Source organism: Centrocercus urophasianus, unplaced genomic scaffold, assembly GCF_019232065.1.
Source record: "Centrocercus urophasianus isolate 14NV4802_14NV808 unplaced genomic scaffold, USGS_Curo_1.0 seq_20, whole genome shotgun sequence".
Lineage (NCBI taxonomy): Eukaryota > Metazoa > Chordata > Aves > Galliformes > Phasianidae > Centrocercus > Centrocercus urophasianus.
The window spans coordinates 18,787,799-18,801,992 of NW_024884756.1; the positions used below are offsets into that span (position 1 = coordinate 18,787,799).

Sequence of the window (14,194 nt, forward strand, 5' to 3'; positions counted from 1 at the left end):
CAATTGGACCTGATAATCTTCTTCAGCTGCATGCTTTGGACAATTAGTGGTAAACAGCAGGAAGTCCAAGAAAATCTAGTGGACAACTACAGAAAAGCTTGTCAACAGGCACATTCCTACTCATGACCTTTATATGAAGTTGTGAATCTTCTCATTACACACCTTTAGCTTAAACTCTGTTTTCAGCAGAAGACTCTGGTCTTGATGACTCACTGTACAGTAATGCCCTAAGTCAGCACAAGAGGCTGGAGCCCTCCAGCTCCCCAGCTGAGATCGTTTCTTCCCTACAGCAGTGAGTCAGAGGAGCCCACTGCCATCTGAGTTTATGCTGCTAGAGCTATCCTAATCATTTCTCGATTCAATTTCTTTTCATGTAGATTTGATTTTCTCTGCTTTGTTTTACTTTAACCTCCACAGGTGTAGACTAGCATTCAATGTTTATACAGCCCATCTACAAAGGTGCCATATAAAGGCTAAATTTTATCTTTCTTAAGGAGTCTATCTTGTTCAGGCTTTAATGACAGCACAACAGTTTGTCTACAGCTATGTGGACAGTGCAAATGCATCTTTCAAACGCAGTCATAATGCCAAACACCATAGCAAATGAGAAGTAAGAACAGCCCTCACTTCCACCTTCTTCTCAGTGAAGACGAGAGTCCCAAGGACATGGTAAGCAACAGATCCAGTGAAAGTTACGTATACAAGTCTCTCAGAATTGAAAACCATCAGCATCAGAAGGAAGAAAAGAGTGGAAATTCCAAAGTAAGGATTTTAGCCTCATTTCTATTGCTTTATTTTTTTGTTTGTTTTATTTTCCCATCCTTCTGCTTACACAAGTAAATATTATCTCAGGGGATGGGAAATGAGCAGGTGTGATCACACCAAATATAAAAAAAATAAAAGCCACTTCTTTCTCCAAGTCACTTCACTGATGTTAAAAAATATAGCAACTTGCTTGTTATGAAGGATACACAAATAATACTGCATGCATAAATGCAGAAACAGCCTCAGAAATCTAAAAACCTTATACGAGTGAATGCCTTCCTGGGGTCTAACCCATGGTTTTTTTAATTTCAATTTTTATTTTATTTTATTTTGCACTAGAGTAACTATGTCAGTGAGACTGATATATTTAATTTTACTGTACTGTAGGTTACTCCCTTCTGTCCCCATTCTCTGCAAGAGAAACCAAGACAGAGTAGGTGCTGTTAAGAAGTAAGTTTTTACTAAGCTTGCACTGAGAGAAAATGCAAGTGATTTAGATATATTCCTTTATCCATCCTAGTGTGACCTCTAAGTGCAAAGATGGCTTTTTATCATTTCAGACCAAGTGTTAAGGCACATCATTTATAATATTAAAATTAAGTTTAGACTAAAGAACCTGTAAGGTACTTCATTAATACAGGGTAATTAGGAGAATTTCAGCATTCTGTTCTTTCTTATTCAAAATGTAATTTGGATTAATAGCTGGTATATAAATATGTATGTATCTTGCATACTACATAACATACAACAGATCTAATGGCATATTATGCTTCTTTACAGCTCTTCGATTTTCTTAGTTCTACAGACAAGTAACTCGAGAGTTAAAAGTCAATTATGTGATATCAGTAACAGCTGCAGGAGGCTTCACTACTGCTCAGCACTATGAAGTTTACGTAAGGAAAAACTTGGAACTGTGAGATATATTAACTGTGCAGAAAAAAATAATCATTACACTTCACTCTCTGCTTCTAGTACAGAAGTCATAGCTTTGTATTACAGACCCACCAACAGTATGAAAATCACCTCTAAGATGACAGCTGGCTGTGATCAATACTTCAACTCTCCCACCTCTGTCACCATTTCACTACTCAGAATAATAACAGGAAAGGTATCATCCCTGTGAGAAACCAGTGACTGCCAGATGATCCTTACTGAAGACTGCAACTTGACATCATGTACCGAAGAGACTTCCTTGCAGAGGAAACCTACATATTCCTCTTCCTTTCCCTCATTGGGATGCCTATCCCTGCTGGCTTTCCCACATCTAATAATTCTTCAAACAAGTGAAGGGAGTCACTGGTACAAGAGGTTACAAAGAGATCACAATGTTAAATAAACAGTTCCAAAGAACTGCTGATACACATCGTGTGCATTTGATTATTTGTAAGGTGCCAGTTACAGGCTTACGCCTACTACTGTGTGTTATCTCAGGTTACTCTGCTCATGAAAGCCATGTGTTCTGTAAATCTAACATCCTTGCGAAAACTTCAAGTTAAACTTGAGACAGGCACAGAAAACCCCAAAATGTCAAAACCGCTGTAAACATGGAACAATTTTTGACTGTTATAAAAAAAAAAAATAACACAAAAAATGGTCAAGTAAGCATTGGTCAATTCTGGCACCCCCATTTTCTTCATCTTGCTGACAAGTAGCAGAGATAATCAAGGGAACAGATTTCCCCAAATGTTAATATACTACATAATTTCTATGGACTAAATAAGAAACTAGTACACAGACATAGAATCACAGAATATTTGAGTTGGAAGAGACCCTTAAAGGTCACGTCCAGCCTGGTCCAGACTTTGAATGTCTCCATGGACAGGGCTTCCACCACATCTCTGGGCAAGCTGCTCCAGTGCCTTACTGCACAACATTCCAACCTAAATCTCCCATCTCCTGGTTTGAAACTGTTTCCCCTTGTCCTCTCACAACAGACCCTGATGAAGAGTCAGCCCCCTTCTTTCTTATAGCCCTGCTTCAGATACTGAAAGGCTGCCATCAGGTATTTCTAGAGCCTTCTCTTCTCCAAGCTGAAAAAGCGCAGAATATTAGAAGCTCTTCTTTTTGCAAGAAGAAATTCTTAGCAAATGTCTGTTAATCAGTGATAGAGGCATAAATATTAGCAACAGGAAGAGCCACGACAATTTGGATCAAAAAGCACTATTACAAGAATCCAGGTGAGAAGCGAAAGGAAGTTGCTAACAGTAGCAGTAGTAGTCTGCACTCTGACAGAACACCACTAATAGCAGCTCTGCACAAGTAATAAGCTCCCAGTATCCTCTAGTAACTTGTCATTGAAACCCTTCCCATAGATGAACTGTGGCTTGGCTGTCATACTTCTGTCACCTGGACATTTTAGAAATTGGTTTTAATGGTGTTTTCTCCAGGAGCTCAACACATAGCTCCAATTTAATTCCTAATTTTGAGATTGGCACGAATATTCACCTATAAATAGCCCTTTATAAAATACCTTCAAACTGTACCTATTTTCTATACTCTGCTTTCTTTTAAAGGAATATGCCCAGCTTAAGTGTAAACACAAAAGCCTATATTTTCTTCCAAGCAACAGAGGGGAACACCAGCCAACAGTTACCCATGAGGAGGGTGAGTATACACCATGTTGGTCACAGCTGGCAAGGCAGAGCTCCATCCATGCCAAGACAGACTGATACTTCCTCTCCAGTTAGAAGCAATCATTTTCCTGTGTGATATCTACTTGTTTTAGCGACCAAAGCCCAAACACCAACTCTATGAAATAAAAACAAAAATACATGACAGAAGCTTAACAACTAAACTGAGAGAAATGCAGAGAAATGGATGAACACTGTACAGTACACATTTATTTGGAATGTATTTATTATTAATGCTATGGTGTTATAATTTTAAAAGGAAATTCATTTGAAGTATGAAATAAATTGCTTTTTAGTTATTTTCTATCTCTTTTCATAAGGAAGTTATCAGTGTCCAATTCAGTTTCAACTGAATTAACTATCCAAGCAAAAAAAAAGTCCCAGATTCTCTTATTAAAAAAGAAATCATAAAGATTAAAAAAAAAAAAAAAAAAAAAAGAGAGAGAGAGAGAGAAAAAAAAAAGGAGAAAGTTACTGTCAGTGAACATCTGCATCCACTTGCACACTGGTGAATGACAACTGAACAGTAAGATCATGTCTACTACACAGGGAACTACGCAAGAAATCTAATAACATTGCAGCCTATAAACAGGATGGGCAGAAATAACAGTCACTGCCTCACCCAAACAACCAAGAGGAGGTTTTGGGTTGCTGGAAATGCACAACGTCCATACTTATCATTCCAAATGCAGTATCCTCTCTAACCTCCCTGTAATCACAATAAATCACAACTACTGGATGATTTAGGGATTATGAAGATCAAACATCCACACACACCCCGTATACTAGAGACACTGACAATGCTTTAATGTATTGCCACTTGAATCAATTTTGACAGTTCGCCATATATACAGACGCACACGCTCACACACCTGCTCATTGCATCATGTTACCCTGACTCACTAGGAATTACACAGCACTGAACTAAAAACGAGTCAGTTGAGGATAGCTTTGAGGCTGAATTATCATTGTAAAAGTAAAATTTCAAACAAAAGTCATGAATTTCCATACGCTTAATGTCTAGAGTGTATTGACCTGGCTGATCATGAACCATGAGGCTGGATCAGCTTAAATCAGTGCTGCTGGAAGACTGCTGTTCCTTATAGTCAAGCTATACCTGACCACATCAAGCTATTCCATCAGCTGAGGAAGATCATCTTCACCTTTAAGAAACAATCCATAGACACAGATACCAGAGGACAAGAAAGGAATTGTAAGATCAGATTGGTGAATTAGGCAGCTATCCCTGATCTGAGCTCAAGCTGTTGCTTGTAAGGCACCAGAAAGCATATTACAACTACTGTGCAAACATGAGACACAAGTATCTAGAGAACATGAGCCAGGTATACAGAAAGCACTGAAAAACATTACTTGACTCAGACATAAGATTGTTGGACCACATCAGAAATGTGTTTAGTTAGCACATCTTCTGGAGAATTCAGCCAACCTCAATCCGTTGAGATGGCTCTAAAAGGGAGGAGTGCTACCCTCTCATTTTGTGCCAGATAAGCACACTGACAAACCTTATTTTCATATGTTCCTCTCACAGAGGACAGTCTTGGAGGGATAGGCAGAGCTGCTGCTTCTTAGCAGACAATATATGGAATCACATAAAATAAAGACGAAAAATTATATTTCGCTCAGAACAACAGATGGCACTTTATCTTTTTAGGCCAACCAAAACTACAGCACTATGCTATTAGTAAGATCGGCTTCAATTCAGCTTTAACCTGTCTTGCTTGCTTTAGAACTAGAGAGAATTGAGAGAGTAGTATCAATAAGCACTTACATTACGTCCTTAGAGTTGAAGGCGTTAGATAATTCAAGAGGGGATCCTTAATTGCTAACATGTCTTAGTAAAAACAAACAAACAAACAAAAAACAGCAAACAAGCAAACAACACAACAACACAAAATTGATGGATGCTATGAAGAAATATGTTTCCATTGCAATGCCAAACTAAAGTCATCTTCTAAATTACTAGGTAACAGTATCATTGTGCTCAGTTACAGTTTCTAAAATCAACTTGGTGTTTAATGTAAGGGATAAATGAGAAGGAAGGTAAAAACGAAAAGGCTGTTAAGGTATTTTAGCACCTCATCCATAACTATGATGGCCTCATCAGGTAGAGCCGCTAAATCCTACAGTTATGAGATTACCTCAGAGAGCAAAGCTTATTTCTAAAGCACTCATCATCAGCAGATCCAACTGTTAGAGGATATACTTAACGTTCTAATCTATTTTTTTTCTTTCATACCTGAGTGTAGGTCAAGGATAGGGAAATCAGGAAAAATGGTTTCTTTGAAAGGGAAACAATATATATAACTTCAGAAGGATCTAGATTCTTTTCCTGACTTTGCTAGTTGATTCATCAAACATACCAAAAACCACACCAAACAACCAGTAGGTTAATTCTGTTAACAATAGGTGAATATATATAGAACAAAATTTTCAAATTCTGTATTCTCAGTTGCACACAAAAATATGAAACCAAAATGTATACGTATAATATATGTATACCTTAAATCAAGTCAACTTTTAACCTTTAGCATGACAGGTATTATCCCCCAGACATGAAGAACTTTGTAAGACATGCAAAGTCCAAATCATAGCTCCCCCTGAAGTGTGTTTCTTACTGCTTTAAGACCTGGCAAGTTGGTCATCCTTTACACAGCAAGGGAAGTAAAACCACACTGCTCAAGCAGCCAGCAACTGTGAAACAGTTTGAAATAATAGGTATAAAATGCTTAATGAGATTCTCAGCACCACATCGTTACTTGCCTACCAGTATCAAGAGTTACCGGAGTACCTTTACTAAGTATAAGAAAGAAAGAAGAAAGAAAGAAAGAAAGAAAGAAGAAAGATAAGAAAGAAAGAAGAAGATGCACTCATGTTAGAAGTATTTCAGTACAGCTGTGAATTGAAAGTACGCACAGAACTTGTTAAGATGTATCACAGCATCTATTTTGATTTGTTCGTTAAGTGATTTTGTTGCAAAATCAGTGAACAGACATGCAGAAACCTGCTCCAGGATGTAGTGTATGCAACATCAGTTATCAACTGATGAATTTCAGAAAAACAAACGAAAAAAAAAAGCAGATGTTATATTACACAAAAAAATGAAAAATTATCAATTCATTTCAGATATCCCTCTCTTGTCCTTTCCAGTTCTCAGAAAGCTTTATCAACCAAAGTAACTGCAAGCCTCTCACTAATGACGAGCACAAGGCATTGTGACTATTCTCCACAAGCAAAACACGGAGGTCTGGTGAAATAGACTGCCAAGCAACCATAAGCAACAATCCATCATTCAGAGACAGTCCTCCTGCTCCGAGCAATGGGAGCAGGTCCTGCCGCTTCTGCTCAGCCTGCTTCACTGCAGCGCTCTGCACTAAAAGTCACAGTTGCTCCACACCGCATGGACAGCCCGAGCCTACTCTCACATCGAAGCCTTAAAGCTGACGTGAAATTAAAAAGACGCAAACACTTTCTCAAATAATTGCTAAGAAAACCTCCCTGGATGAGAAGTACACGCTGTACAGGCAGCAAAAGAAAAAAAGCAAATGATTTGGCATTGTCTAAATGATTCCTGGCGCTCAAAGGATAATTCTACCTCAGCGTTAGGATAAATGTTAAATCAGCTCAGCCAGGCTACAAGTTTTGATGTCTTTTCAAGCTGCAGAAGCCACACGGAAGTTAAGGACAGCGGGAGGCAGCTTGTTGCTCCTACTGTCCTCTCACCTGAGCGATGAAAGCAGCCGCGTCTGTCACCGACCAGAAAACTCGGCAACAGAACCTGACAAGAGCAGGGGAACGCTCGGCAGACAGCGCTCTCTCACGGACCGGCTCTTTCACGGCGGCTAACGCACCGCGACAGCCTTCCGTGGGACGCTGCAACCGCCACCACGGGGAAAGGAGCGCGCGGCCGCCCCCGCTCCTCGCCTCAGGCGCGCGCTGACCGTTACACCGCGCGGCCGCACCTGGCGCCCAGGTTTAAACCGCCGCGCGCGCAAAGCCTGCGGCAGCGGAGCCGAGGGCGAGCCTGGCTCAGGCGCGATTCCGCGGCGCCCGCAGGGCTGCGAGCGGCTCGTTCCCACAGCCCAGCCCTTCCGCGGGAGCCCTCCGGCGAAGCCGCGAGGGAACTCCGCTTTCGGGACGGCTTCCCGCTCGGCCTAGGACGCGAGGCCGGGGACACAGCCGGTGGGCGGCAGCCCGCAGGCCCGGCCCGCGCAGGTAGCCGAGGGCCCTTCTCCCGCCACAGGCGCGGGGCTGCAGGTGGAGGGCTGGGCCCGTCCCTGGGGCGACCTCGCCTCCTAGCGCCGGGGCGCGGCAGGGGCTCTGGACCCCGCCGGTCGGCCCCTGGACCTGTTCTCACCGGGCCGCTACGTGACCGAGCGACGGGGAAGGGAGCGCGGAGCGGCGAAGCGAGGCCGGGGGAGGAGGACCCGAAGCGGCCCCGCGGCCAGCGGCCGCCCGGGACGCCGCGTTACCTTTCGAAGAGCAGCCGGATCATAAAGATGCAGAAGGCCAGCGGGAAGGCGAGGTAGAGGTCCTCCGCCTGCGGGAAGGAGGCTTCCTCCGTGCTCTGCAGGTCGGCCCAGGTGACGTTGTGCGGCAGCCAGAACCGCTCGTTCCAGAACCAGGCGAGGATCCCTGCCATCTTTGCTTTGTCTGTCGCGGCGCCCCCCGCTCCGTTCTGCTCCGCCGGCCGGCCTCTACCGCCGCGGCTGCCGGGGGACAGAAGAGGATACGGGCGCGTGTCAACCCCGCGGATGCTGCTGCTGAGAGACGATGCCGGCTCCCCGCCCCGACTGCCCGGCTGGGGTAGCGGCCGCCCCGCCTGTCACTCGGCCACGCCGGCCCCCATTGGCTCCCGCCCGCTCCCCGCCAGCCGCCGTTGCGCGGTGTGCGGCTGCCTGAGGCTGCTCGGGGCCGGCCCCGCCGGCTGCCCGCGGCCGACTTTCTCCCTCCCCTCTCCTCCTCCGTCGCGGAGAGCCTGGGGGGCAGCGCAAAAACCCTTCCGAACCCGGAGCATCCTTGTCGACTGAGGGAGCCCCCGCCCTTAGCGGTACCCACGACTGTTATCCTCGTACTGAGTCGGACTGAAGGCGGGAGCCCTAGCTGAAAGGAGCCACTGAAACGCCTCTCTACTTAAACCCATGCACCAAACAGCAGTAAATGAGGCACGGACGGGTGTCTGGAGCACACCCCTCGGCAGAAGTAAATCTGAGGTGAGAGCTACAGCTTTCTATTCCTAGATAAAAAAAGTCTCTTGGCATTTATGTAGATCATGACTTTGGTATTTTACAGCCTGGTCCTAGCAGCTACAACCTACAAGAGGAAAATTATAGCCGTATCTGCTACATTTCACAGAAAAGATGTAAAGCAAATTTCAGTGCTGTTGTGGCCTCTGGCCTATAGACTAAGTGGCTTAGGCATAGACAAACATACTTCAAGTCTTAGATTCACTTCTCCCACACCATCCCCTTTCCTGATCTGCCTCACTTGATTTTTGTTGGCTTCAATTTTCTCCTCTGCATCATCACACCCTCCAACTGGCTACTGAATTCCTAGAGAAGCTGACTGCTTTGCAGAGCACATTCCAGAATTTTTGTCATCCTGCTTGTAGGTTTGCTGCCAGCTTGCTCTTTATTTTATCTTTTTCCACTAGTTCTACTTGTCTTTCCTGAAAAACTAATTACATAGTATTTTTTTTTTTTTTTTTTTTTTTTTACATCTGTGTGCTGACAGTTCTATGCTGAAGAAAATCCTAAGGTAAACACACAGCACAACCATACAGTGAAAAATGCTACAGTTTTAACAAAACTTGTCATTTTTGTATATGGTGAACATTGCCATGTAGGACATTGTGAGGATGTTTCAGAGAATGCTTTAGCAAGATGGCTGAGGAGTCATGCAGGTGAATCTGCTATTGGATGCTTTTGGCTTATTGCTGAGCCAACAGACAATGTATTTGTGAAGTTTCTGATTCAGTGGTCCCTTCCAGGGCAAAGAGAAAAGAGCTGGTAGCTGGAGGCTACTCCATGGACACCCAGTTGTTCAAACCATCCAAAAAAAAAAAAAAAAAAGTGTGGACTGTAGCACTGCTCAGAGCTATCTGGTTCTTCACTTCCTTAGCTGTGGAGCTCACCACCAGGGCCCACCTGAGCCCTTCACAAAGTTACAAGCTCTGCTGGCTCCAGCCCCATGCATAAGTGTCTCAGGATCCTGCTCAGAGTCCCAGCATGAGCAGCCTGCTAGAATGTGGGGCTTTGCTGATTTCAGCTTAGAGTGAAACACGCAGTGGGAGTCGCATGCCTCTAACACAGCCTTCTTTACCTACGAATCATGATTTTTCTGAGCATAAGATAGCATGTTTTATTTCCTCAAATCCACAAGACTTTTAACCAGTGCTCAAACCATAACTGGCTGCCGTCTACATTCCTTCTTCCTGCCTCTCTCCCTTGACCTCACAGCCAGATCTCACACCAAGTTCTGACTGACATAGAGATTCTCTTGGGAACTCATTTTCCAGCTCTCTCACCAACATCTGAGCTGGCTGCTGCACATTTGCATATGCCTCTCTTCAATTACAAGACCCAAATCTTCCAGATCTCTCTATTTTCAGCATTGACCTGTCTTCAGAGATATGTACGTGTATCCTCAGAAGTATAGAATTTTGAATTGATAAAGTCTTCAGGTAGTTTCAATAGCTGACAATATGCAGAAAACCATTGGCTTAATTAGTGATAATTGCATTTGAGACAATTAATTTTAACTGGAAAATTCGTATCATTATTCTGCATCTAAAGGTGATCCATTTCTGCAGTGTACTTTGCTATTCCAATGAGTACAAATATTTTTAATATTTATGTCTGTTTCTAATACAATACAATAGTTCTTTCCCAGACATTGCAGAGGCTCATTAGTACTGGAATTTTGTATTGCTTACATGCAGATACAGGCAAGGAACTGGTCTTTGCAAAATGAACCTAGCCACAACAACAAAAAGAGGTTAACTCCCACTGAGCAACTAATACTACTCTGGCTTTTCTGGGAGAGTAGAATTATTTGGGGGCAACAGCTCTCTAAGGATATCTGAAAACATTTCTGAAACATTTGGGTGGGTGACCGTTAAAACCTTTTAATAGACTTCATATTACCATAGCAATCATGTGGAAGTAGCCAAGGGAAGACTACAGAATGAGAACAGCCGAATCTTGTGCTGTGGAGAGGTGATACTACAGGGGAGCTCAAAAACAGTTTCACTAATTTACAGTGGTTAATAACCCCTTCTTAAAAAAAAAAAAAAAAAAAATGCCTTTTTTTTTGTTGTTGTTCATCTTCAGTCAACAGGAGTTTGTATTGAACCTTTAAACTGCTTTGAGCCTGTTAGCATTCCTACAACTGCATCATGCTGCCAGCCATGACTCCAGGCTGTTCTTCTGAATGCCTGCTGATCCCAACAGGTGTGGGGCTTCCTTTTTTTTTTTTTTTTTTGCACTGTTACTTATGTCAGTTTTCTAATTTGCTTCACCCAAAAAGTAAAACCACACTGAGTAGCAGTCTGTTATGAGATCTATCCTAGACATTCAAATCAGTCCTGACTTCCACATGGGTTTATTGTTGAACTGAATAAACTAGTCTGACTTCACCCAGTTACCAAGTGGCACACACTGAATTTACTGCCAGAGCTCTGCATAATAGAGCTTAAAAATACATCCATGCAGTAGGTGTCCCCAGGTTATATCACTTCACAGTCTTCCAATTGTTTTTATCTTGGCAGACAAGCAGGTTTTGATACTTGGGAAGACATGCAATTGTAATTAGTTTGGCTGCTGTGAGATGATGTGTGGACAAGTAGCTTTAGTTGAAAGAACGGTTTATGTGCCTCAGGAGAGTTTGTGCATTGTGCTGGGCTCTAATTCAAGTTGACCCAAAGCAGAATTGCTCTGTGAGAACTGGTAACTGGTCAGAAGGAAAAGAGGAAGCAAGGATTGAGTCACTATGTATCCATGCCACATTTTTCCTCTATTGTTCACTTTGGTTTGGCTTCCTGCTCTAGCTTTGAAGAAAGTGTGACAAAGTGTACATTGTAATTATGATACAGTCATAGCTCACAATTTCAGCATTGCTTAACAACATAAGCTTGTGGTAAGCTAATTAGACTGTATGCACACTATGATAAAGTTAGTCAATCTTTTACATCCATTTTGACTGATTTGTCCTGAAAGAAAGTTTCTAATTTTACATGCCAGCTCTTAGCGCAGACAGAAAAAGGGCTGATTTTATCTCATTTGAACTAGTTACAGTGTTACACTTCACTTGGCACTTCAGATAGATCCATTTCATGCCTATTTGTGTGGCCAGCTTTGAGCTAGAATCTCATCACAATCTACTTAGCATAGTAAAAGAACTTTTCAAACCTTATTGCAGTTCAGGTTATTGCTGCATGGAGTTATACGGCTCTTGTCTCAGCATCTAGTGATACTCTGGGGGACTGCAGACTTAAAGTAGTCCAGCCTTATTTACTTGTACTGCAAAATCTGGGCACTAACTAACCACATAGCTGTGCCAGACTCTACAATGAGCACATAGCCTGGAGTCTGTGCCAGCTTCACATCAGCTGCAAGGGGACAGACAATACCTGACCAGAGAACTAATCTGGCATAAAAAGGCAGCTACTTCAGTGCTAACCCATCAGAATACTTACATTGGTTTTACATTGACAGTGCAAGTTTGAGAGATCAGTATTTGCCTCCTAATGGCTGGAAGTTTTGTATCAGTTGTGGCAGCCTGAGTTACCCACTGTGTTACCTAACCACAGTCCTAAGAACTCTAAAACTCACCCTCAGAGTTAAATTCACTTACTGGTCATCTTCAGCCAGCTTCCAAGGTGGTTTTTATATTCTGCCCAGAGGAACACTTACCCAGTTATCTCATTTATTTCTTTTTCCTCACATGCTCTTTTAAATGTAGTTATACATTAATCGTTAGTCATCTGTTAACACACTTGTGTTTCACACATGAATGAGGCCATTGCTATTTAGCATTTGGTTTAAAGACCCCAGATATAAATTGTTAGCTGCCTCAGTGCTAAATGACAGGCAACTTGCCAGCAATAGATTTTTATTTTCTTATTACGTGGCTTTAAATGTCTTCCTTAGAAATTTGCTGTACTTTCATCACAAGTGTACAGGGAGACCTGTGCATGTTTGGTTTGACTGAAACTATCAATTAATGCCAACTTATCAGATTAACATTTTCATCTCCTCAAATCATAAAATATATTACTCTGACATTTTTAAGCCAGAGTGTCCATTTTTCTTTGTAACAACATTGCAAGAGTAAGGTTATTTCATTTAAGTGAATTGGAAGCAAAAGTATAAATCAAAGGATTGGTTAAAATTGGGCACATCATGGCCGTGTGATACAAGTGCAGATACAAGTCTAGAGCTTTAAAGCTCTAGGTAGTAATCAAAGAGTTCCCTACTTTCACTGCCAAGGTCAGCACTCTCAAGATGGCAAGTCACACAGATAAGGCAGCTAACTGGCAAAGGTACTAGACAGCTAGACTGGTGACCCAGTGGCCACACTCCCTGCTGGCAGTACTCTAATGCTGTCTCTTCTCTATCCTGAACATAACTTACTGCATCCTGTAAATAGGCTCATAAGCCTGTAAAAGGAAGCTGACACTATTTTGTCTCCTGCCTCTGTTACCAGAGCACAGCTACAGTGAACATTGGACAGCAAATTATTTAGGTATGGCTTTAAGTATTTTCTCACTGCAGTACCCAATTTCTCCTTTCTGCCCAGAGTCATGCAAAGCAGGACAGGCTTCTCAAGCTACATTTCTGCTCTACTGTGTATTTTCACTTTAGCTAGTTCATGCTGGGTAACTAATCAACAGAAAATTGATGTTTTCTCCACCTTGATTATGAAAAAAGGATGGGTTCTATTTCTTTTATCAAAACAAAAAGCACCATATTTTGTCAGATGTTATATATAGGCATTATGTTCTAATTACATAAAACAGTTACATACTTTGATGTATTACTTAATCTTTGACAAGTGTCATCATTTTACCCTCCCTATCAGGCTTTTGCCTCCACTTTGACTTAGAGTGGCTGTAGCCAATCTGTGTTCTCTTGAGTCCTTAGTCTCACTTGAAGTCCCAGAGCTGCCACACACTGTGCATGACTGCACCCTGAGAGTAGACGAGGAACTCTTTATGTCAGTAACAGACACTCCAACAAGATCTCTCTAGTGATTTATCATTCGTCAACTCATTCTCACCCACAATGCCTTCTGGATTAATCAGTGGCTTAACTAACATTTTTTTTTTAATTAAAAAATGTAGATATTTATGCATCAAAATAAGCATCCAGCAGAAAAGATAAGAGGGCTTGTTCACCTACAGGAAGCATTCACCCAAATTTAATATTGGTATAGCCTCACCTTGAATACTGCATATAGTTCTGCACTCCTCAATTTGAAAAGGATGTTGAGGTCCTTGAAGGCATCCATGAGAGGGCAGTGTAGCTGGTGATAGATTGGGAGGCAAGTCCTTTGAGAAGAGACCAAGGACATTAGGTTGCCCAGCCTAGAGAGAAGAAGATCATTAGGTGGCTTCATTGTTCCCTGCAGATCCCTGAAGGAGGAAAGAGAAGGAAAGCAGAAAAGCAGAGAGGGGCTAGGCTCTGCTTCTGGGAGCCAGTAACACAAGACACAAGAATGGCACAGAGCTGTGCTAGTGGACATTCAGACTGGACACAAGGAAAAACTTCTTTAATGTGAGA

General features: G+C 42.5%; 1 protein-coding gene across 3 annotated transcripts in view; it reads right to left on the minus strand.

Annotated features, from left to right (window-relative positions):
• The window catches only part of CERS6 (ceramide synthase 6), a 112,832-nt gene extending 98,892 nt beyond the window's left edge, over positions 1-13,940 (minus strand). For all 3 annotated transcript variants that reach the window (XR_006169550.1, XM_042822724.1, XM_042822723.1), the window contains exons 1-2: positions 13,854-13,940; positions 7,886-8,122 (exon numbers count right to left, since the gene is read on the minus strand). Coding sequence is in view for 2 of the 3 variants with exons in the window: in XM_042822724.1 (XP_042678658.1) it covers positions 7,886-8,122; positions 13,854-13,867 (251 nt within the window). In the remaining variant the exon portion in view is untranslated. The remainder of the gene's footprint in view (positions 1-7,885; positions 8,123-13,853) is intronic.
• Positions 13,941-14,194: the final 254 nt, after the last annotated feature.